General features: G+C 50.9%; 1 protein-coding gene across 1 annotated transcript in view; it reads left to right on the forward strand.

Moving 5' to 3' along the window:
* Positions 1 to 24110, forward strand: part of TMEM132C (transmembrane protein 132C) — a 318194-nt gene that overhangs the window by 170870 nt on the left and 123214 nt on the right. Inside the window, exon 3 of the mRNA XM_088019420.1 lies at positions 23482 to 23628. Within this exon, the coding sequence (XP_087875546.1) occupies positions 23482 to 23628 (147 nt within the window). The remainder of the gene's footprint in view (positions 1 to 23481; positions 23629 to 24110) is intronic.

The following is a 24110-nucleotide window of genomic DNA, read 5'->3' on the forward strand; positions in this document are numbered from 1 at the left end:
TTCAGGCCTGGCGGTGGCATTTGGGCCCCGGACTTTCTGCAGTTCCCCCGTGGCTGAGGGGGGCGCCTGGGTCTGAGCACCTGCCCATCATGCCTCTGCAGCAGGTTCTCATCCCCACCTGCAGACCACCTTGCATGCACCCAGCGGGTATTTATAAAGCAGCTCTGGGCAGCTGGTGCTCCAGCAGGGGAGTGGTTTATCACCAGATATAAGATGAGCAGGGAGTGAGAGGTGCTGGGAGGGAACGAGGGGTCCCAGAGGCAAGTGGAGGTGAGCAGTGCTGGGGTGCCATTGTCAGGGTGGGCTCCCTACCTGCAGTCAGCCACGTGCTCCCAGGGAGAGACTGTTCTGGGCAGAGGGAACAGCAGGTGGAAGCGTCCTGGAGTGGGGAGGGGCGTGGCGGGAGAGTGAGAATAGATTACCCTCCCCACCCCCACCCTGAGCTCCCAAACAGCGGAGAAAGGGTCAGAAACAGGCCACACCAGGAATTCAAACCGATATAATCTCACTACAGATTTTACTTGCTTTTCTTCTGCATTTGTCAGGGAGGAAAAATCGGGGTATGGTAGGGGCTTTCTGCAGAGCCAGCTCGGAACTCTCTTGAAGAGACTCTCAGCTCTGGGACTCCGACATCTTGGTCAGTATTGTACGTCGTTAGCAGGGAGTCCCCGGTGAACAGAAAAGGGAAGTGTCCTGACTTTCTCAGGTGCAACCATGACATCTCCAATTATAATGGAAATCTGGCTCCTTGGAGAGGAAGGACAGGGCTGATGAGCAGAGATGGGGGGTATAAACCTGAGCTTGGGCCCTGCAGACATTTCTTTTCTCTGAAGAATCATCTAGGGGCTGTGAGGATTTTTCCTTTAATTGAACAAATACCTTCAGACCCTGCCCTGCTTCCCTTTGGCAAAGCCGACACGTGCACGCCGACCTGTGGGGGACGGGCACGGACACAGAATCGCTCGGCTGGCTTTTTTGCCCGTAACCAAAAGCGAATGGAGATAAAGCTGGTGCACGAGGGGAGGCTGAGCCCGGTTCTTTCAAAGACAGCGGGGTGGGAGGCCCTTAATGCAAGAGAGAGCAGCCCAGTCCTAGTGTGGGACAGCCCTGGAACCAGGCACCGGAAATGTTTATGAAAGAATTTTATAATTGGGTATTTCAGAAGAAATCAAAGCAGGAATCACGGGGAAATTTTATTTCTATTTATGTTGAATGAGCACTCACGGAGCTCGTACTCTGTTCTTGGCACCTTACTGATGCATTCTCAGTAGAGGCCTCTTACTCTCTCTGCTCCAAGACAAGGAAACTGAGTCACAGAGAGAGAGTCTTTCATCCTCCCTACACTTACTTCATGGTCTTGTCTTATTTTAATGATCGTACATCTGGAAGACCTTGGCGGGTGGGTTAGACAACAGAGATCGTTCTCAGGATTTCCAAAGGTGCAAAGTCTTCACCCAAAAGAAGAGGTCAGTGCATTCAATATTCATCGGAGGGAGAACATTGTGAACAGCAAGAAGTAACAATAATGAAATCCAAGAATTGGGACTCGTGCCAGGCCTTTATTGGGAAGACGAGGCATTCATGGCCATGTGGATCCTTGTGCATTCATCACAGACGGCACACGTTCATTCGACAAATACTTAACGGAGCTGTGTCGGGCACTAGGGATGTAATAGGGAACACAGCAGATGAAATCCTCTGCCTCACATGCTAGGGAGGGAACTCAAACAATAAACAAATGAAGTAAATAAAATATGTCAGTAGAGTGGACAGAATGTTGGCTGATCCTGAGTCCCGGCAGAATAAAACACAAGATAATAACTAAGTACTTGAGTAGGACGACTTTGCTGAGTGTCTACACTTCGAAGACAGAGTTTGGGCACTTCTAATGTAAAGCTGTATAAGCCTTATCGTGTGTATAACTTGATCCCTAGCACGTTGCACAAGTTCTTTGTTAAAATCGAGTTAAACGTTCATGGCAGACAACTAACCAACAGCCATTACCAACCACGTTCTCCCTTGCATGGGAGTGGAAGCCACATAACCCATTTCTGGTCATTTGAATGTATGGTCGCCATCTGGGAAATGCATAAGGAGAAAGACATAACCAGATAGCTCTCTGGCATTGCTAGTTCTGTACCCCTGATGCTCATGATAAAAGGAGGATATATCAGGAGCTGTGGCAGCCTTTTTGTGAGCATGAGTATTCAAGCCAGAGGCACAAGGCATTGAGGATGGCCAAACACAAGGAGTGAACGCACCTCATTCCTGAAACACTAAGTAACGGAGTTAACAGTGGGACTACCTGTCCACCTTTGATTTAGTTTTATTTGTAGTTGAAAGCATATTTAATTGATATATTTTAAAAACAAAGACATCCCCAATCTCTTTGTGGATATCAAGATAGCCACAAAAAGATGTCTTTAAAATGTTCATCACAACGGTAGTCCAAACCCAGAAGTAGCAAAGGTATCCATCAACAGAACGAATAAACAAACAGTGGTATTTTCATACGCTCGAACCCTACTCAGCCATGAAAAGGGGCGGACACCGTTCATGTTCATGCAGCTACGTGGAGGAATCTCAAAGGCATTATGCCGAGTGAAAGATGTCACACACAAAGACGATGTCCCCTGTGATTCCATGTAGAAAACATTCTGTAACCAGCAACCTAATGTATCGGGGGGGAAAAAATCAGAACTCTAGATGCATCTAGAGGGGTGTGGTGGGTAACTGGGAAGGTGGCTTGAAGGGACTATCTGGTGATGGCCGTGTTCTGGACCCTGATGGGGTTAAAGTTGCGTAGGTGGGTAAAAATGTTATTGCTATGATTCATGCATTTCATTGTCTATACATTTTGCCTCAAGAAAAAAAAGAAACTTAAAAAAGATTGAACTCATGCGAATCCATGTTTAGGATGTTGCACTATAAATGCATTACTTTGAAATGCATCCCCGAATAAGACTGACCTGTGGACGGCGAGGGATGGATAGATGGGTGGGTGGGTTGATATACGAAGAAACAGGATGAAGTGCTGATGGCAGAATCAAGACAGTGGGTAGATGAGTGCTGACCATACAATTCTTCTAAATTCTCTGCATGTTGGAACTTTACATAATAAAATTTGGAGGGAAGACATTCTTGAAGGCACGGCAGAAGTTGCTACCAATAAAATGTTCCGTGTTTGGAAGGCAATGGCATCCTTCCTTTGGGGAATGCAGTTTTATGGAAATGAGAATCAGACCTAGGAGTCTAGATGAGCCAGGGGTGGAGTTTTACTTCTTGGGACTGAGCTATTTATGCAAAGCTTCGTGTCATGCCAAGGAGGAATGTCTCGACAGATACAAAAGGGGGCATGTCAGTGACCAAATGGGCTTAGCCTCCAAGACCAGAATTAACCTGTAAGCCAGTGACCTCGGGATTACACTGCATTGAAAGTTTCAGCAAGGAACATTGAAATTCAGGTACCAGAAGTCCTCACCCTTGGGGGAAAGCATGGCTGAGCTCCAGCCTTCTCTCTTTTATTAGAATCGACATCTTATGTGGAACAAACAAATGTGCGCTGAAAGCTCTCAGCCTTAGCCCTGCCCTTTCTGGGCCCTTCGTGGATAATGCTTCTATTTTCTGGGCCACTGATTTATTTGTGCAGAAAATGAAATAATGTGATGACTATTAATGAGATTGAAATGGAAAGCACCTGGGCGTAGATTGTGAGAGCCTTTTACTTTGGTCCGGAGTTGTTTTGCAATTAACCCACGAGTTTTGCCAACTGTGGCTTAGACAGGGAGGAAGACACAGGGAGGTGTAGACAGTGTCCGTGTCGAGGGCCTCCAGGACCACCCTGTAGGCAGAATCCCACCCTACAGTTTCAGGCCTCGGGGTCTCTGCACTCAGGGAAGAGATGGATATCGGAAGGACACGGCCCCTGGTGAGCGGAACTGGACACACCATTGCTAAAGTCCAACTCCTGTTCCAACCGACTTAAAATAGATATACTGTTACATTTTAATGATGCAAAAGTGGTGAGGATAGCTGTTGTAAATTTTTCCAAACATTACACATAATTATCTTTCCTTTTTTCAAAAAAAAATCCCATCACTGCCTTGAAGTCACCATTGGGGTGTCTGTGTGTGCACGTGTTCTCACACGTACCTGTATGCACACGCATTCCTGTGATTCCAGAACCCAGGGGCAGAAGACTGCTTTGAATTCCCCTTCAACACACAGGTGCTGTGTGATCCTCTGAGCCCCCATCTCTCGGTCTGCCATATTGGAGCTTTGCGTAAGGATTACATGTGTTCCTGTATTTACAGAATTTGGAGAAGTCTTGCGTGTGGAGAGCAGAACGAGGTATATATGTTGTTACATACAACCTATAGATTGTCCATCAAATGTTTCAGTGTTAGTTTTGTTCTCTATGACAGAGTCTTTCGCATCTCTTGGCCTTACTTCCGTCCCCTGCCCCGTCACCTGCCACGTTAGCACTGTACTGACCTATCGGGGTCTCTAACTGTGGCAGGGAACCCAAAACACGGATATACTAGAGTTTATTTCACTGTTCTCTTGAGAGAGTGGTATTTTATTGTCCAAACCGGGCATTTCTCTGAGTGAAAGAATGTTTTAGTAATGATTATCGCCCAACAGCAGGTGTAAATTAGGCTGTCCTGGGAAAACCAGATGTGACCCCGGGCTGATTCTCGCCATCTGTGCAGCAGTGAGCACACCCACGCATGCGTCCCCGAAGGTGCCCTCCGCACGAAGTCCCAGGGAGTAAACTCACTGTGTCGTAGGGTGGAGTGTTTTTATTTTCCACAGACGCCGCTTTGCTTCCTACCCGGCCGAACCACCTGCACATCGCCCTCAGCTCTCACGTGCACCAGGGCAACGGCACTCCTCTTGTCTTATACCCTCAACAACCCTTGAGTTGTTTTTCCTCGTTTGAAGGGTGAAAAACGGCAATTCGTGCTGGTTCTCGTGTCGGTCTCCCTGATGCCAGGGAGGTGGGCGATTTTCTTTTTCTTCCTTCTCCTCCTTCCTTGAGGGGATCCACTGAGTGAAGCTGGGTGCTTCGCTCGTGTCCTGTGCCGCACTAGCTGTGCATTACGACGCCTGATACCTGGGGCTTGCCCAGCACTTGTGTGATAAGGCCCGTCACCTTTACTCCTGTGCTCACTGTGACCAGATAGGGCGTTGGGCTTGGTGTGACAAACCTTATCTCTGCCCGGTTTTCCTCTCTGTGGCTAGTGGAACACCATGTCATTCATCTGTCATTGCGGGACCCTAATCCCGGCCGCGCCTAACCCACAGTATCATTAGCAAGAACAAACTACGGAGGAATGGAAGCGTGAACAGGGAGTCCGTCGTCCTTAGTCTGGGTGCTCACGCACTGTTTGGACTCTTCACTACCAGATGATGCCATGTGTTGCCAGTGGAATTAAAATTAATTAAATCTTAAAACAGTGTGTATTACTATAGATTTCCATGCATCGTCTAGGCCAGGAAAGCACATAGGTTTTCTCTTCTGCACAGATCAACTGGACATTGGCTTTCTAGAACACCACGTTAGGGAGGTTGGGGAAGCCTTAGCCAGGATCGGCAGGATTCGTGAGTGGCATCCACCCCAGTCAAGGGAAGGCAAAAGGGAACATGAGTGCTTTGACAACAGGTGGGTTTATTATCTTGTGGAGCCAATGGTGTGAAGGTGTGTGTGGTCCCCTCTGGCTGCTCAGCTCGGGGCTCACTGGTGCTCTCAAGGACGCGGTTCTTGGGGCGCCTGGGTGGCTCTGTCAGGGAACCATCCAGCTCTTGATCTCAGCTCAGGTCTGGATCTCAGGGCTGTGAGTTCAAGCCCCGAGTGGGGGCTCTGCTTCTTCTACCCTGACCACATAACCTTTGTGCTCAAGCCTGACCCCTCAGACGCCCATGGTGGCAGCTACAGCTCGTGCATCAGTTCTCCACGGGGTGCGTGCCTGGGCTCAGGGAAAACATGTCCCTACCTCTTTCAAGGGTGAAGAAATTGTTTCCAGAAGTCGCATGCCTCTGCAGACTAAGCCTCCCGTGTCGCTGGCCAAAACTGCACCCCTGTTTCTAAACCAGTCCCTGGAAAGAGAAGGGGACTTGCAGGTGCGTTGTCAGCTTGGCACCATCCCTTCCCTACGGCTGGAGGAAGGGGGCCCACCTCCCTGGGAGGAATTGGTCACTGCAGCTTGGACAAAATCAGGGGCCTCTGGTAAGGGAGAACGAGGGGTTGGCAGTCAGGTAGGCACGTCGGGCGTCTGCTGCGGCCTCTGGAAGCCCTTTGGCAGGCCTGGCTCTGCCTCCTTCCCCAGGAGTTCCGGCCAGTGCCTGCCCCATCCGCTCCCACTCTTTGCTCATTGGTGCCCCCAATGACAGTATCCACTTGGTTTCCGGCCCCAGAGGCCCGCCTGTGCATGATTGGAGCCCACCATTCTGTTTCCCCAGAAGAGGGTCCATAGCCCATTACCTGGTGGCGACAGTTGGGGGAGAGTTGGCATGTCACTGTCACCCGCAGTAATGCCTGACCATATCCTCGAAGGGTATCTTGGGATAGCTTTGAGTGGATCCGCTGAGTGAAGCTGGGTGCTTCGCTCGTGTCCTGTCCCCCCCCCCCCAGCACCCTGTGCCATCAGCCCTGCTCCAGCCCCTGTCTGCAGAGAGGTCTCATGGAGTAGAGCCAGGTTTGAGCCCAAGCGAGCTGGTGCACACCTGCCCTCTCACCGCAGAGGGAGGTCATTTCCCTCCTTATAAAGGAAATACACTCTTCAGGTATAGTCCCATTTAAATATGGCCTGGGTCTTCATCATGAGTGGAACTTGGTTCTCCATGAGCAGGGGTTGGACCCTGAACCAGTCCACCAAGGAGGCAGGAATTGGGGTGGCCTCCAAAATGAGTGTTTATGTAGCCCCCCCCACCCGCTATCGTGATTCTTGGACAGACAGCAAGGGCAGGGACTCCCAGTTACTTGATGCCTGTTCAGGCCACCAGCCGAGCCAGGTGCTTCACCTGGTGCTTCCATCGGTGCATGTGTTACTTCTGTGAGGCAGCCCACCTTACAGAGTCGGACGCACGCACTCAGAGAGGCTGAGCCACTTGCCCGAGGTTGCACAACTAATAAGTAGCAGAGCCAGCATTAAATCCCAATCCATCACAGGCTAGAGCCCAGGCATGTAACTGCCCTGAGGCTCCCTAGTAACGTAAGAGCAGCGAAATCACTAATTCACGTAGGACTGAGTCATTATTCTGACTTGTAGCTAAGTGCACGAGGACTTTGCTCAGTGGTTTCCCGATCATATATGAGCTGTGTGCTGTGTGCACTGTGCAGACTGTTTTCCAGATCCAGACTGGGAACAAACTGATCTGACACATGGTCAGACAATGGGGGAGGGGCTCAGAGCGCCGCACTCTCTCAAGAACGCCAGGGTGCATGCTCCCGGGAGCGATTTACCGCACGCTCTTGTAACAGCTTGTCACAGCAATCAGCCTTGGACACGGCAAGTAGGGAACCGGCCCCACGGGCTCAGGTTCCGCCCCCGGATCTCTGCAGAGTCTGTAGGAGCCCCACAGCTCTGCTTTGAGAAGGGCAATTGGTTTTAGATCTGACCGGCACAAGATCAGCCCCAAACGTGGCCTTCCTCCACGAGAACTTTCCAGCTTGCTCACCGTCCCCGGGCAGAGCTGTCCTCTTGCTGCTGCACAATGCTCTGTGGCCGGTACGCTCTCAGTCAGAGCCCCTGGTTAATATTGCTTGCTTGTGTCATTTCCTCATTTATATATATCTTTTTCCTCACTTTCTGTTGGACCTCAGATGCAGAAAATTGCAGTGATTTTGCTTTATCTGCAGACCATCTTCATCTGTGGTCTATAAATGCTCCTCTCTTGCTTTATCCATTCATTCATCTGCTTTCTTGCTTTTCCATGCAGTACTAAGATTGAAGGACATCTCCGTTGTTACTGTATGCCTAGACGCATGTTCTCGACCTCCTTGGTGTCAGGACCCCTTTATACTCTTTTTTTTTTTTTTTAAGATTTTATTCATTTGAGAACAAGCAAGCATGAGCCGGTGGGGGGGGGGCGGGCAGAAGGAGAGGGAGAAGCAAGACTCCCCACTGAGCAGGGAGCCCGACGCAGGACTCAATCCCAGGACCCTGAGATCGTGACCTGAGCCAAAGGCAGATGCTTCACAGGCTGAGCCACCCAGGCACCCCCCTTTATACTCTTAAAAATCCTCGAGAACCCCCAAAAGAGCAGTTTCTTATGTGGGTCACATACATCAGTAAAAATAAAACCTGAAAATTTTTAAAAATTGATTTTACAATAGCTAATAAAATATTCTATTTAACATATCCATATATGCCCATTGGGTGTTAACGTAAATAACGTTATCTCGTGAGAAGTAACTGTTTCACAGTATTAAAGGAAATTCAGTGAGAAATTTCACTGTCTTACATGTTTGTAAAGCCACTGTGTTCAAAGGCACCTAGATTCTCCTACCTGCTTCTGCATTCAAGATGATAGGATGTTTTGTGGCTGAACTACCTAAAGAACCTCTGACCTCATAGAGATATGTAGTTGGGAGAGGAATGACCTCATGGACATTCCAAACGGGATTTGGGGAGCCTTAGAGCACCTCAGGCCAGCCTTTGAGGACCCCTGACTGCTGTGTGGTCTCCTACACGTTTCAGCCTTCTGTCCTCCAAACACTTAATGTCTGCACAGCCATCTCTGCCCCCTTACTCAGGCCAGGAGCTTTGATGTATCGCGGTCATGGGGAACTCAGCAGTTCATGTGTAACACTTAGCGCTTAGCGCAGTGTGGTCTACAACCTGCGCTGAATGTTCCTTCATGCCTTCTACGAGTATTTATGGAATGCCCATTTTAACTGCGAAAATACAGTCATGAAGGAGACGAACAAGGTCCCTGTTCTCGTGGTGCTTATATTCTACTAGGAAATATAGAAACTAAACGAAAACATAAATAAGATGTCTCCAGTTAGTAACCAGTGCTGGGAGGAAGCTAACATGGGTCTCATTAGAGCAGGGTAGTCAAGGGTGGCCACTCGGAAACTCAGATGACCAGAATAAACCAATCCCAGAAAGATCTGAGTGAGAAGTATTCTAGGAAGAAGGACCAGCACACGCAGAAGCTCTGAGGTTTGAATCATTTGTGTGTCTGATGTTTGGAAAATGAACGTTTATCTACTGTTTTGTGTGTTCCCACGTCTACATGGTGATGGCTTGTTCCTCATTTCATTGGCAAACAGAAATGTCAGAATAGTTCCTGCAGTTTTAGAAACACACTTCTGTTTAGGAAGTATTGACTGGGGTTTGACTTGTTTCATGTCAGTCTAAAGTGATTCCTGAGCTGTTGTTAAAGGCAAGCTGGGCTGCATCTCTATTTGGGATGATGCTGTTATCCTCACTGTTATCGATGTTGGGGTGCATTAGTATTATTAACTAGGATGTTCTTGGTTGCAGGCAACAGCATCCCAACTCAAGCCGTTCAAGGAAAAACAAAAGGAAATCCCACTTCTGGGATATATACAAAATAATTGAAAGCAGGGATTCAAAGAAATATCTGTGCACCAATATTCTTAGAAGCATCATTCACAGTAGTGAAAAGGTAGACACAACTCAGGTCTGCCCATCAGTGGGTGAATAAACGGAATGTAGAATATAGCCAAACACCAGAATACTATTCAGTCTTGAAGAGGAAGGGGAGCCTGACACCTGCTACAACACAGATGAACCTTGAGGACATTATATGAAGTGAAAGAAGCCAGCCACAAAAGGACAAATACTGTGTGAGTCCATTTATGTGGAGCACCCAGAAGAGTCATGTTCATTGAGGTAGAAAGTGGATTGGTGGGTGCCAGGGGCTGGGGGAGGGGAAATAGGGAGTTGTTGTTGAATGGGGACAGAGTCTCAGTTCTGGAAGACGAGAAAGTTCTGGAGATGATGGTGGCAGTGGCTACACAACTGTGTGAATGTGCTCAATGCTGCCAAAATGTACACTTAAAATGGTTATGCTGGCAAATTTTATGTTATGTACAATTCACCATAATTTTTTAAAAAAGGAAACCGATTCACTCTCCTAGCCAAAAAGTCTGGAGGTAATGCTAGATTCACGCGGAGCTGGATGCAGGGGTTCAAATGGTGTTGTCGAAGTTCTGCCTCCCTTACTGTTTCTCAGGAGATTTCCACCAGGTAGACCAGATGCCCCCAACAGCGTCAGCCCCACAACCGCCCAGCTTAATGAGCCTTGAAAAGGGACATTCTTTTCTGTTACCCTTTCAGAAAAATCTATAAAGAACTCTGATTGGCCAGGGTTGAGTTATGACTCATCGCCGTGGCCAGGGCGTGTGGTAATTATGGTGGGTACAAGTTTAATGGTGCTAGGGCAACATAGAATGGATTCCTTGGAGGATGGTAGCATTCTGTAGTTAGGCTGCAAGAGGGGTGTTAATCAAGGTCAGCTGTATCCTTGATGTGAGGGACCTCTTGGAAACAATGGGGGAATGTGTGGGACACTGTTCTAGCCCTGGTACACCTTTATAATGTTCAAGGTCTCCGGGGTGGCACAGCATTCTCTCCAGGACCTCAATGCTGCCACGTGTTGCCTATGGGCCGCAGGAGCTGTTCCTCATCAAATGTGGCTTTTCTGCAGAGAACCCTTCCACTGCTGTTGTTACCTACATAGCTCACGGACACTATGTCATTTATGGCCCTGGATATCCTTCCTTTCTTTTCTTGTTCACCTTCTTTTCCACCAAGAACATCATTCCAATGCTGGAAGACGAAATGCAGGGCAGAATTCTTCAAAAAGGAAGCTACAAACAGTAATTTGTGAATTGGGAGGAGAAAAGCCTACTCATTAAAATTCTGCAGTAGGAAAGGCATGGTGGGGTTTCAGGCTAACACTTCCTTCTGAAGCAGCCTTTGGGGCGACAGGTTTCCTTGCTCTCATTTTCTTTGGTTCTTACAGAAAGGGCCCATGTGGCAGCAAGAGAATTCCCTATAGGTGATATGCAGTTCTCTACACATATCTGGGCTTAGGTTGTAAATGCAACTGCCCACTCACCCAGACGGCAAATGTTGTTTGTCACCACTGCTTGTGAGACCCTTGCCCGAAGCACCCCACAAACTCGAGAATGCCCTTTCTTGAGGAGTGGGGTGTAAGATGGTCCTTCCCTTCTGTTTGTCCATGGGGGCAATTGTTGTAGCTTGACTTGGAGGATCCCATCTGGATATTGGTGAGGCGGACGCCCCGGGGGACTGATTCAGTGCCCAGGAGTGGCCTCCCCTCCTTCACCACTACCAGGAGTCTGCTCCTACTCAACTTGTAGGAGGAGGCGCCCTGATCTCAGGAAAGCAGGCTGAATCTCAGGAGGAATCATGGTCGTCTGAGGCCACTTTCTTTTCCCAGCCAGCCCTTTTCCCATTTCCCGTTCCAGCTGGGATGGTCTTCTGGCCCATGGATGTAAAGAGAAGTCTTCTATTGTATCTCCAAGACAAGGTCTTCTGAAGACAAAGCCTTTTGCCATCCTTCACATGCCTTGGTCCTTTTGTGTCCTGCTTATGATGGATAGTTAAGGAATATGATGCTAACACCTGGGGCAGTTATCTTGGAACAATGAGACAAAACCCACAAGCATCATGGAGACATCAACCCCGTAGGAGCCGACATCCATACACCTTGTGCTTTGAGACAGTTAAAGATCTTTCTTTCTTAAGCATCCCTTACACTAATTTCTTGTAGCACAAAGCCTCCCTCATCACTAACACCAAAACTGTGCTTTCTGTCAATGACAGTCGATGCATGCTTTGACTTTTGTCCATGTCCTCCCGAGAGACATACAATTCCTTGCAGTGCAAGAATTAAGAAGGTAGATTCTGGAGCCCAGCTGTCTTGCCCCTTGTCAGCTGCAAGTGATTTAACCACCCAGTGCCTCGGGTACACGAGACAGAGCTTAGGTTGACTGAGCTGCGCAGTTAGCCCCCGGGACCCGGGAAAGCCTCCTGGGGTAGCAAGTGGGGTTGCTGGGATGACCGCAGTGCGGTGGGGTCCCTGGCTGCCCATGGCATGTAGGGCTCCATTGGCACCAACAGGCCTGTATTTGACTGCATACCGGGGGAACCACAGGAATATGGCCCTCCCTTTTAAGAGCTCACAATCCAAGATGGCACGCTTCCTTGCACCAACCTCCCCAGGTGACTTCGCTGAGAGCGGAAAACAGACGCTCACCAAAATGCAGAACATCACAGACGGAGCTGTCTGCCAATGAGGCTTAGGCTCTTATCTGTGTATTTCAGAAATCGAGTGCAATGTCAACCCTCGGGCAATAACTTGAGAAGTAAATATTTATTAAAATTGCTCAATAAATATTTCTGAGTATCTGTCATGTTCCAGGCACTATTCTAGACCCTGGAAATACTGCAGTAAACAAAGGATCGAAGTCCTTGCTCTGATAGGGTTTACGTTCTGGTGGGGGAGAGGCATTCGCATAAGGTAAAAACTACATATGTCAGGCAGGGATAGAGACTACGGGGAAAAATAAAGGGGGTTTGCAGAGATAGAAAAGATAGGGCCGGTCCCATGCTGTAGAGATGTGACATGTGAGCAAAGAGACACAAGGAGAGCAGCCATGTGGGTATCTGAAGAAAGGGCATGCAGGAGGAGCGAACAGTAAGAACAAGGCTCAGAGGCAGGAGCACCCGGAGCCTGGCAGGGCTGGATTGAGGAGAGTGAGGTTGCCAAATGAGGTCAAGAAGCAGGTGAGTGGGAGATTGTGGGTGAACAGACTGTGCAGGGCTTTGAATAAATGAACAAGAGTAGAGAGCATCTAGCAAGTGTCAGAGACAGGATTTGAACCCAGGCAGCAGACTCCAAAACACATGTTTTCAATCCCCCCTCTATACACGCCCAACATCCTAGAAAGCTAGAGAGAGAGATCACAGCCTGCACCCGCTTCTGAAGGTCCTCCTGCTCACCCCCTGGAGAGCCTCTGCTGGGGCTGAGAAGGGGACGTGGACAAGCTTGTGCAGGATTTGGGAAGCACTGTGTCCCACATGGCACCCCACAGAAGAACAAAAGAAAGATGAATCCCCAGGGTGCCGGAGAGGGGGCAGTCAAGAGAGTGGCCACCGTGTGATGCCGCCCCAGCATGGGAAGCTTGGCGTTCTGTGTCATCCAGAGCCGGCTATTAGGAAGGAGTCTTCACCGCGTTGCCGGGGAAGGCGATGCTGTGGAGAGATGCAGGGCTCCTGCAGGGGCGAGTTAGTAGGTCAGCCTCATCAAATATTGATGGACCAGCTGCACCGCAGCCTTGCCTCCTGCCCAAGTACCTCCGTGTCTGGCCAGCGAGTCTCAAGGAGACCCCAGATGCCTGTAAGAAGTTACCTAAGGAGCCATTACACACTTGATGGATGGGCTCCTTTGCCCTTTTAGGGTTTTATTATTAATGCATTCTTTCTCCCTGGTTCTTGACGCAAGTGTAGTCTAGTTGCCTACCAAGTTAAAAGCAGTGTGTGTGTGTGATCCCTGGATGATTTTGCCTACCACAGTGGGAAAGCTACGGCATCAGGGACCATGTTTTCAAGCCAGTAATTTCTGAACGGATCACCAGCCCCTTCACCGAGGGCCAGGATAATCCGGTTGTTCTCACTCTGGAGCCCGCCCGCTTGGATCAGACACCCTTCTGTGGCTTTAATCCCTGCGTGATCCTGAGCGTTTCTCTGCTATTCCGTATCTCTCTTTTCTCACCTGTTTAAAAAGGAGCATACATAGTCTTGGAACCTACTCAGCAGAATGGTTAAGAAGTCTTTATTGTGTTTTGAGACTTTAATGTTTTAGAGCAGCTTTAGGTTTACAAAAAAACTGAGAGGAAGGTGCGTAATTATCCCATATCCACCCCCCCCCCCGGCCGCACACATGCACAGCCTCCCCCAGGTCCAGCGTCCCCACCAGGTGGGACACTTGTTCCGACTGAGGAACCAGCTCTGGCACATCATTATTCCCCACAGTCCACAGTTTACCAGGGGGGTGACTCCTGGTGGCGCACATTCTGTGGGTCTGGACAAATGTATCATGACATGTATCCATCAATATAGCATCATACAAACTATCGTCACTGTCCTAAAACTCCTCCGTGCTCGGTGTATTCATCTCTCCCTCTTCCTAAGTCCCGGCAACCACTGAGCTTCCTACTGTCTCCATAGTCATGCCTTTTCCAGAATGTCACAGAGTTGGAATCAGACTGGCTTCTTCCACTTAGTGATGTGCATTTGAGGTTCCTCCGTGTCTTTTCGTGGCTGGATTGCTCATTTCTTCTTAGCGATGAATAATACTCTGCTGTCTGGATACTTCCCAGTTTATCCATCCACCTACTGAAGGACGTCTTGGTCGCTTCCAAGTTTTGGCAATTGTGAATCAAGCTGCTATGAACATCTGTGTGCAGGTTTTTATGCAGACATAAGTTTCAGCTCCTTTGGGGAAATACCAAGGAGGGTGATTGCTGGATCCTGTGGTAAGAGAAGTGTTTAGTTTTGTGAGAAACCGCCAAGCCGTCTTGCAGAGCGGCCTTGCCATTTTGTATTCTCACCAGCAGTGAACGAGCGCTCCCGTTTCTCCACGGCCTCGCCAGCCTTTGGCTGGGTCTGCAGTTTGGACTTGGGCCACTCTGATAGGTAGAGGGTGACACTGCATTGTTGTTCCGCTTTGCATTTCCCTGGTGACCTATGAAGGGGTTTTTGTTTGTCTGTTTGTTGGAAAACACACTTGCAGACAGCCTGGCTGATACGAGGAATTTTCGTAGCAAGTGTCAGCTGTCTTTTGGTGGGCATCCTTACAAACACAGCAGAGCACTGAGCGCGTGGCTGGACGCCCGCCTCCACGGCCTCTGGGTGTTAAGGCAGCAGAAAGAACCTGGGTTGGCCTTCTGTGGGCGGGCATTCACTGGGAGCCAGTGAGTCCCGGCCCCGGGCTCCCGCATCTTCCTCCCCTCAGCCCCACAGCACAGCTCACCTGGCCTGCAGCACGAACTACCCCCCCCCCCGATGGTTGATTCCCCCATAATTAAATCAGCCCCGTGCTGGCATACTCTCTTAAACTGATAAGGTGAGATCATAACAATCCTTTACGGCCCGCGCACGGGTCACAGCGCAGTACGCAATCTCAGAGAAATAGATCCCCAAAGAGCGTCTTGGGGGGGTGCACGCGAGTTACTCTGGCCAGTTAGACCACGACGTCTTCTGCGTGCCAGGGCCGCTCAGCTGACTGGGGGCTTGGCCTCGGGGCGGGGTTTCTCCGTCTGTCACCACGGAGAGCTGGGGGCCAGGTCATCCTTTGTTGTGGGGGACTGTCCTGTGCGAGGTAGGATGCTTAGCACCTTCCCGGCCTCCACCCCCTAGACGTCAGCTGCATCAGCTCCTCCTGGTGACGGCCAGAAACATCTGCAGACTTTGTCACCTCTCCCCTGGTTGAGACCCTCTGCCTGGAAGCCTCGCTCCAAGTGATGCTGGGGGCACATAGAGTTTCTAGCAGGGTGCGGCTGGGACCCCTCCATGCTACACAGCATGAGAGACCTTTGCCTGTAGGGCTGTAAGGATGGATTCCCAGTCTCAGGAAGACTTGCCCTACACTGCTGGGGCGCTGCGGGGCTTCTCATTTCAAACTTGACGCATCCGCCCTTTCCAGAATTAGACCTCTTCTCAAAGTCACGACAAACTGGTGGCCAGCCAACGTTTGTAACAGGACTGTCTCGTTTTGCCCCACCCTGGGGAGCACTGATTAATGACCACGCTACTCTTCCCAGAAATCCTTACGTAGGATAGTTTAGTGTATGCTGACCCCATCTGGGCTCGGCACATGATACAATAGGAAACACAGAGCAGGCTCCTGAGATGGTCGTGCCTAAGCCACAGGATCCATCTGCAACCACCTTTCCATTTCCAACAATCGATTGAAAGGAGATACAGGACTGGAGGGACTGATCGGCTGGCCATGTGAAGACACAACCAGATAAGCCAGCATGTGGACCTCATAAGACAAACGACTTAGTATTAAAAAAAAAAAAATCAACCACCTTCGTGGTCAGGGAAAGTGCTACTGTTAGCAGAATAGAAGAGACTTAAGAATATAATAGCTGAATGCCATGTGTTGGCCTTGTGTGGATTCTGATGGGAACAAACCAATTACATCGAGTAATATCTTTGAGATAATTAGTGAAATTTTTACATTAGGAACTTATTAATTTTGTTAGACGTGATAATAGGAATGTGATCATGCTTTAAAAAATCTTGAGGTATTCACAAGTGAAACAGCGTGGTATCTGGGTTTTGGTTTGAAAGATTTTAGCATGAAATCGTTGAGGGGGATAGAGCACGTTTAGCTACGTGTGGACAGTGGTCGAAAGTGACCGATGGGTCCGTGTTATATTGTCGGTATTCTCTTGAAATTGTAACTGCTAAACAGTTGAGTCAATGCCAATTTTTCTCACGGTAGAGCAAGGGCTATATGGCCACCTACCAAAGAAAGTGCATGCACCAAACTCTACTTTCTTTAGCCTGAGAGACATGTGTCGCGGTATTTCCTTCTGGTTGGGATCTGGTGAATTATTTTAATCCGTAACGTTTCACTAAACTTACTCAAGAGATAGCCCTACGTGTTACTAAAATGCCAAGAAAGAGCAGATGACCTGGTGCAATGCATATTCTATGGTGACTCAAAGCAGGCCAGCTCCAAGAAACGGGGGAGACCTGATGAGATCTGCCATCATTGGAGGGATGGGTAGAAATTCTTTGTCATCATGGACAACGGAGTGAACATCACCACCATGTAGGAGGGAGTAACAGAGAACCGATGGGCCACAGACAGAAGACATCCTAGCGTCCCCATCGGGTGCCAGCAATAGACAAAAGGCACACTGCGAGGTTAATGGAAAATCATTTGCAATTGAAGGGACAGTTTATAGAGGTGCAGGCAGGTTGAGGCATGCGGGGACCAGCTTTGCACCCCCAGGCCTGAAGAGGCGGGGAAACCACCGTTGCCGGAACCCTATGGGAGCTGGAGACTTGGAGGTGGGGCTGTCCTGATGCAGGGAAGCACCTGCTGCCCACATCACAATGCCAAATGGAGACCTGTAGATGCCCCACCCATCCCTCCCCTGCCCTGCAATCTGGTATCGTGTTCCCATTGGCCAGACACCCCTGGAGCAAGGGTAGAAGGTCCCTTGGGTCAGCCACCTGGGGCACAGAGTAGAATGAAGGGCAGGAATGGACCTGGGGGTGTGCACATGGAGAATCCTTAGCACGCGTGTCAGAGGCTTGACCTGCCTGGAGTGGTTCGATGAGCATAAGGCGGTTGTTGGTATGCAAGACTCTGGGAACATTTACCATGTAAATCATCCCGTGTAGCTCTGGTCTTCGTCAGTTAGAGGCAAGGAGGCCTACACACGGACAGGGAGCTGGATTCAGTGGTTACACACACATGCATGCCCATGCACACACGTAGGCACACATGCACGCCCACCCAGATGCACACACATGCACACACATGCCTGGACGCACACAGGCACCTACATACACATGCATACAGACACACATGCACACACAGGCACAAACTCACAAGTTCTTTTAAGAAGTTGCAGTGGTGACCACTGGAACATTTTCCACCTCCTTGGAAACAGTCTGTGCCTCATTTCCCGGGGATCTCCACTCCCGTAGGCAGGCAGAGGGCTGCCCTGACAGGGAATCTAGGAATGATTCAAGAAGACACACCAGTGGACAGGAAGCGGGGCCCCATCTGGAAAACGCCGCTGTCCCCCAGAGCTCTGCTGCTCCAGGTCAGGGAGTCGCTTTGGGAGTGGGGTGATGGTGTTCACTGGGGTCCCGGTGGGAGACGGGCAGACAGAAATCAGCTCACACTAATCGCAACAAAATGCATAAAAAGTGTTTTCAATACTTTCTTGACACAGGACCCTTTGGATTCCCCTTCTGTCCGTGTCCTGAAAGACTGTGTATTAAAGCTGCATGTATGAAGGAAGACCCTGCACTTTTACATTATATGGATGTTGGTGCTTCCCGGAGTGTGAGGCGCATGTTAGCAGCTCAGGATGTTGCTTTAGGAGATTCATGATCAGGCTTTTTAAAAATGTTACTGTCACATATTTATTTTAAGGTGCATTTGAAAAAAAGTTCTTTTTTTCATTTGTGGTCGTTACATACAGTTCCTTTTTGAAATAACTTCACTAAAGCAAAAAAAGAGAGAGAGAGAAGTACCTTGTTTATAGAAGAATATTAATGATACCACAGAGAGCATACAAATATGTCAACAATTTGAGGATAGGACTTGGGCGAACGCAGGGGGGGATGTTGCTCACACCTAACCGGCAGGCAGCGAGCACCAGCCCACGAGACCCAGGGTAGCCGTGCGGACCTGACGACGTTGTAAGAACAGTGCGGATGTCACTTTAGTTATATAGAGACCCAGATCCCAGACTCGTGTTTGCTTTCCCCGAAGTGTTTTGCAATACTGAAAACCGCAGCTCCTTTTCTCCACGCTGCTAGGCTTCTCAGGCTGTGCCGTGTCCCCGGGGGGAGTGGTTGCGGACATAAACGTAGGAGTGTTCGTCCAGCCAAGGGGCAGACGGTCAGCGTGTTACACCTTCATACGCAGCAACCACCAGATGCCAAGTGCCATCGTCTGTGTTGTCCGCTGCAGAAGCCATCACGAGTGTGTGTCAGGAGGCCGTGTGAAGGTGGTGTCCAGCCCGGTGGGTAGAGAGGACAGAAAGCACAGCTGTGTGCAGGGGGACAGGCGGAGATGTCATTGTCTTGCCTCATGGCATCTCCTTGTAGGGGCCAGGCGAGGGGAGGGCTGTGTCAGGGACTGCTTGCTGCTTAGCTTGGTCCCAGCCAGCTCCCCCGGAAAGATGCATTGGAGACCATGAGGTCAGGTAGGACGTTTAGAGATGGTCATTTATCACAACGAGATTTCTCCGACCTCCTCTCTATTCATTCGGTCTTTGGAGGAGTCCATAGACACCAGGGGCCGGTGGGCCCCTTTTATCTGCATTACCCGGAGGCGCTCTGGGTTGGGCCCCTGGTCCTTATGCCCCCCTCACTGCATTATTCATGTTGCCAGCTCTTGGGTGAGCATGCCCTTGATGACTGCTCCCAGGGCCGGCTGTAAAAAGACATCAGCAATGTCCACTCTGTGGCAGAGAGTGGCGAGCCCCCCAAGTCTGCCTCTTTGTTGAAGGTCTCTGCAGAAAGAATGAAGGGAATAATCCAGCAGTGGGGCATCTAGAAGATACACTGGCTCCTGGGTAGGAGTTGGGTCACTTGGTCCATGCCTCGGGATGCACGTGGTCCGCCCTGTGCCAAGAAGGGTCCGATGAATCACTGGGTCTCAGCCATGGATGGTTTGACACCATCACCCCCCCCCCCAGGACATTTGGCAAAGTCTGGAGACATGTCTGGTTGTCGCAACGTGGGAAGTGTGCTACTGCAATCCCCGGAGTAGAGGCAGCTAGACCTCCTACAATGCACAGCATAGCTCCCCTGCAGCAAAGCAGTGTCTGTCCCCAGTTATCAGTAGAGCCTGAGCCAAGAAACCCTGATGTCAGCGAATAAAGGAAACCAGGAGGACACACTAGTGAACAGCATGGCAAGCGTGCTGAATCTACACGGAGCGGTCACGCTCACCCGCACTTCCTGTTTCCACAGGGGACGCTGCCCCGCCTCCTACCCCCCGCTTTCTGTTCTCATGTTTTCTGCCCCAGCCTTCCTGGGTTCCTTGTTGCTCCTGCAACACTGGGCCATTTTCCAGGATGTGCAACGGATCACTACAAATCTGGCAACTCACTTAAAAGAGCCACCGTTTATTAGCTCGAGGTGCTGTGGGTCGAGATTCTCTATGAACCGAATTCTGGGCTGGGGTCTCCCGAGGCTGAAATCAGGTGTCAGCAGGGCTGGGTTCTTGTCTGGAGGCTCTGGGGGTGAGTCTTCCTCCAAGATCCCTTAGGCTGTTGGCTGAACTCACTTCCGGTGGTGGCAGGACCGGGGGGGGACCCCCTGCATCCCCGCTGATTGTTGAGGGGCCAACATTCAGCTCCTAACGGCCGCCCCTTATTTCTGGGCTCACGGCCACTCCATTCTCAAAGACAACGACAGCAGGTGACCCCTTGTCACACGCGGACCGTCCAGTAGCCCCTCGCACCACCAGCCAGAGAACAGTCCGCTGACACGGGGCTGCAGTGAGGAGGTCAGGCCCACCTGCATGCTCCCTAGTGTGAGACCAGCTGATCTGGGTCTTTAATTCCCATCTGTGAGGCTCTGGGAGCAGTCCCTGGCTTCATTTTCGTGGGATCAGGGATGGGGATTGTGGGTGGCATCTTCTGAACCCAGCCCTGGGCATGTGGGACCATGTGCCACACTCACTAAGTGTTTGCTGAGTGACTAAACATCACAGTGGCATAAAAAGCAGAAATCCAGAATTTTATATGGGAGCTTTTAAATTCATTCTATTTCTAAGTCATCTCTACACCCAACGTGGGGCTCGAACCTACAGCCCCGAGATCGAGAGTCGCCTATTCTACCGACTGAGCCAGCCAGGTGCCCCTCCTTGGATTTATTTTCATGTTGTCAACTGTATCCATTTGCTAGGGCTTCCATAACCAAGTACCAGGTGGTGACTTAAAGGACAGGTGGGTCGTCTCACGGTTTTTGAGGCCAGAAATCCAGAATCAAGGTCCTGTCTGAGGGCTCTGAGGGAGAACCTGGCCCGGACCTCTCCCCGGGGTGTGCGGACGGCTGGCTTTATCCTTCCATGGTGTTCTCCCCGTATGGAATCCGTCTACAAACCGCCCCTTCTCGGGGCACATGAGGGCACCAGTCCTTGCCTAGGGCCACCCCGTAGCTGCCCGTGAGCCGGACTGCGTCTGTGTGCATGTGAGGTCACATTCTGAAGTCTTGGGGGTGGGGGTTCAGCATATGGATTTGGACGGAAGTACACGTCCAGCCCGTAATAGCAACTAATTATACGTTTTCCTTTATTACATACTCTGCGGATCAGATTCAGCTGACTCAGCCTTACAGGGCCAGAGACCAGGTGGTACGCAGCCCCCACCCCCCAAGCCCCCTCCTCAAGCCGCACAGATGCTCATTCCTGCAGCAGCCATACCAGTGGCTTCTAGAAGCTCAGTGGCCGTGAGGAGCCTCTAGAGAGAGCGTTTTACATGGAGACTCTAGCCCACCCTGAGACAGATGCATCGGAGGACAGAAATCGGGCTTTCTGTGTTCCGAGTTTGTACTCAACATTGATTTTCTTTAAGGGACACTTCATCATCCCTGTATTACACCCGAGTCAGGCACCTTTTGAAAAAGAGGGAGGGGCATATTTGGGTTTTGGACACTGAGAAGCTGCACAGGATCATCAAGTGTAAAGGCGGCTCAGGGACAGCGCGGGGAGCACCCGCGGGACAGGCCCACGCCCGAGTCCCACGCCGACACCGCTCGGCAGCCTGCACCATGCCTGCCAGGGGCACTGGTACCAACGCTGGCCTGGTGACGCGGCGCTGTCTCTGAGCGTCCAAAGTCACCTCCCGACCCCAGCAACAGTGGACCCACAAGTTGGGGAGCACTGAACTAAACCACCCCCTAGACAGAGGATGAAAAAAAGCAGAGGTCCGGGAGTGACTCCCCAAGGTCACAGAGCTCGTCACCAGCAGAGCTGGACCCGAAGCCGGCTTTCCTGCACCCACCCCACTGCCTTCCCCTCGCCCCTGGGATGCTGAAAAGAGGTGGCCTCTCCCACCCCAGCGGGTGCCCAGCTCCTTCCTGAGAAGCCAGGCATCCTCACGGAGCATCCCTCATCCCACCACCTTTCCCCATGGGCTCTCGTTGCAACACTGCCACTCCGAGGACCCAAATTCCCGCACCGGCCACTTCCTTGAAGGACTCATGCAGAAGATGCCTCATTCCCAAAATCAGCCTTCTGGACCCCGTGTCTCCGGCTCACACCGATGAAGCCAGCCACTGCACTGGTCAGCAAGAATCCTCCAATTTGTGCGAACTGTTAAGTGGAAAGAACAATTTGTAGCTTCGGTGAAACCTGGAGTCTTGAGCGAAATCCAAATGCAGCAAAACGGGGTTTCAAGCAAAGTCACATTTCATGAGACATTTCTTACGGGCCATAACGGTAGCTGGTGTCCCCGGTAAGCGACCGATGGGTGACGATTTCCCGCTCTCAGGACAAATGGGGGCTTGGCGCGCTAGTGCGTCCATGTCTGTCCCTCAGGCGTGCCCTGGTCTCCTTGCAGCCAAGGTGACGAGTGCGTTCCGCACATCATTTGAATGCAAGACTTGGGAGAAGGTTCTAAAGGAACGGTGCCTGTTGCTGTTGATGTGATCTTGCAGCTCTGGGGGGTTGACACGGACTGGGACACCTTGACTTTGAAAGTGCAGGTGTGGCTTGTCGACCCTTGCCTCCTCGCGTTCCCTCGCAGTGACCGATGGTGGGCAGGCTGGCGGGGTTGTGTTCTTCTAGCTTTCTAACCATTCACGAGGATTTATGTCCTCCGCTCCGGGAGGTGAGTGGGGCAGGCGTGCACGTGTGCGCCTGGGTGCATGTGGGTCCGTGTCATTTTCTAAGCTACAGCTCTGCATATAACCAAATAGTTCTGCAGAGTTTGTTGGCAAACACGGGACAAGACGGGGGTGCCGGGGCATGATGGTAGCTACTCAGATCGACACGGGAGATAGCACTTCTAGAAATACACACCACAAAAGGCAGGTGCCTGGGACGCTGGGTGAGATCTAAGTAAGGTCTGTGCTTGAGTTCAGTCGGATGTGATCCCTGGAAGCTTGGCTCACGAGAACTCTGGGGTGGGTGGGTTGGCTTTGCAAATTCCTCTTAATCTCAAACGATCTATTTCAGAAATGAAATTTTATGAGCAGATCCATGACAGAGGGGGACTTGGGGCACAGAGAGGTTATAGGTGGCCTGAAGCCACACAGTGACAAAGTGGCAAAACCGGAGTGTAAGCCTGGGCAGGGGTTTCCCACCAGGGCACTATCGACCCCCCCGACTGGCGAGTCTGTGTTGCGGGGGCCGTGCTGGGCATGGTAGGATGTGTAGCCGCATCCTTGGCTTCTCCCCACCAGACAGCACTCCCCGACCTGGTTGTGACAATCAGACATGTGGACACTACCCCCCACCCCGAATGAGAACGACTGGCCGAGGCAGGCTGATGCTCCCCCTGAACGCTTCGCGGGGCTGCTTCTCGGTTCAGGGGTGTCCAGGGACCTTTCCCTCCAGTGCCCTTCACGCATCTCTGCACGGGCCACGAAAACATGGACAATTGCACAAGGAGTGGTGGACTGCAGCATGGTGGAGCCTGGGCACCTCTGCAAAGGCCAGGTCTTTAATACTGTGGCTCTCTCCCGCCTGTCTTCATGCCCGCAGAGCCAAGGTGAAGAAGGGGGTGAACATCCTGGGCACCCAGACCAGAGAGCCCCGGCAGTGGGACGTGAAGCAGGAGATGGGAAACGGAGGGAAGCACGCCACCACCACTGTGCTGTGTCAGCGCCTGGGGTCCAGCTCGCGCAACAGGTAAGCCCCGGCGGCGCAGGGTCCGGTGACCGGGTCACCGCCCGGAAGGCTTGCCTTACGCTCGTATTTAACCGCTGCTTAGCAGAGCAGTTAACCCCTCAGCCTGGAGATCTGTAGGCACTTTCATCACGGGCAGGACCCTCTGGCAGCTCCAGGCGGAGCAGGTGTGGCTCTGGTTCTGAGTCTGTTTTTGAGCTTTGAAGCCGAGCCTGGTTATCATGGTTGGCTGTGCCTCCGGGCCTCGGGCATGCTGTCCACCTGGGCTCAGGTCCCTGGTCACCTCCCCTTGCCCTCCCTGGATTATCGGAAGCTGCTTTCTTCCAAGTGCTCATTCTTTGCACAAAGGGTGTGGTGTTGTGCTTTATAATAAGAAATATGTATTTGGGCTTCTTCCCTGTTCCTGGCACAGAGCTCCTGAAACCCTGAGAATTTCCTAAGTGAAGAGAGCAACAAAGGTGACTTTTCTTACATTAAGGAGGTGA

This window comes from Eumetopias jubatus, unplaced genomic scaffold (genome assembly GCF_037043125.1).
Source record: "Eumetopias jubatus isolate StellerSeaLion01/CBP00866 unplaced genomic scaffold, mEumJub1_p1.0 scaffold_16, whole genome shotgun sequence".
NCBI lineage: Eukaryota > Metazoa > Chordata > Mammalia > Carnivora > Otariidae > Eumetopias > Eumetopias jubatus.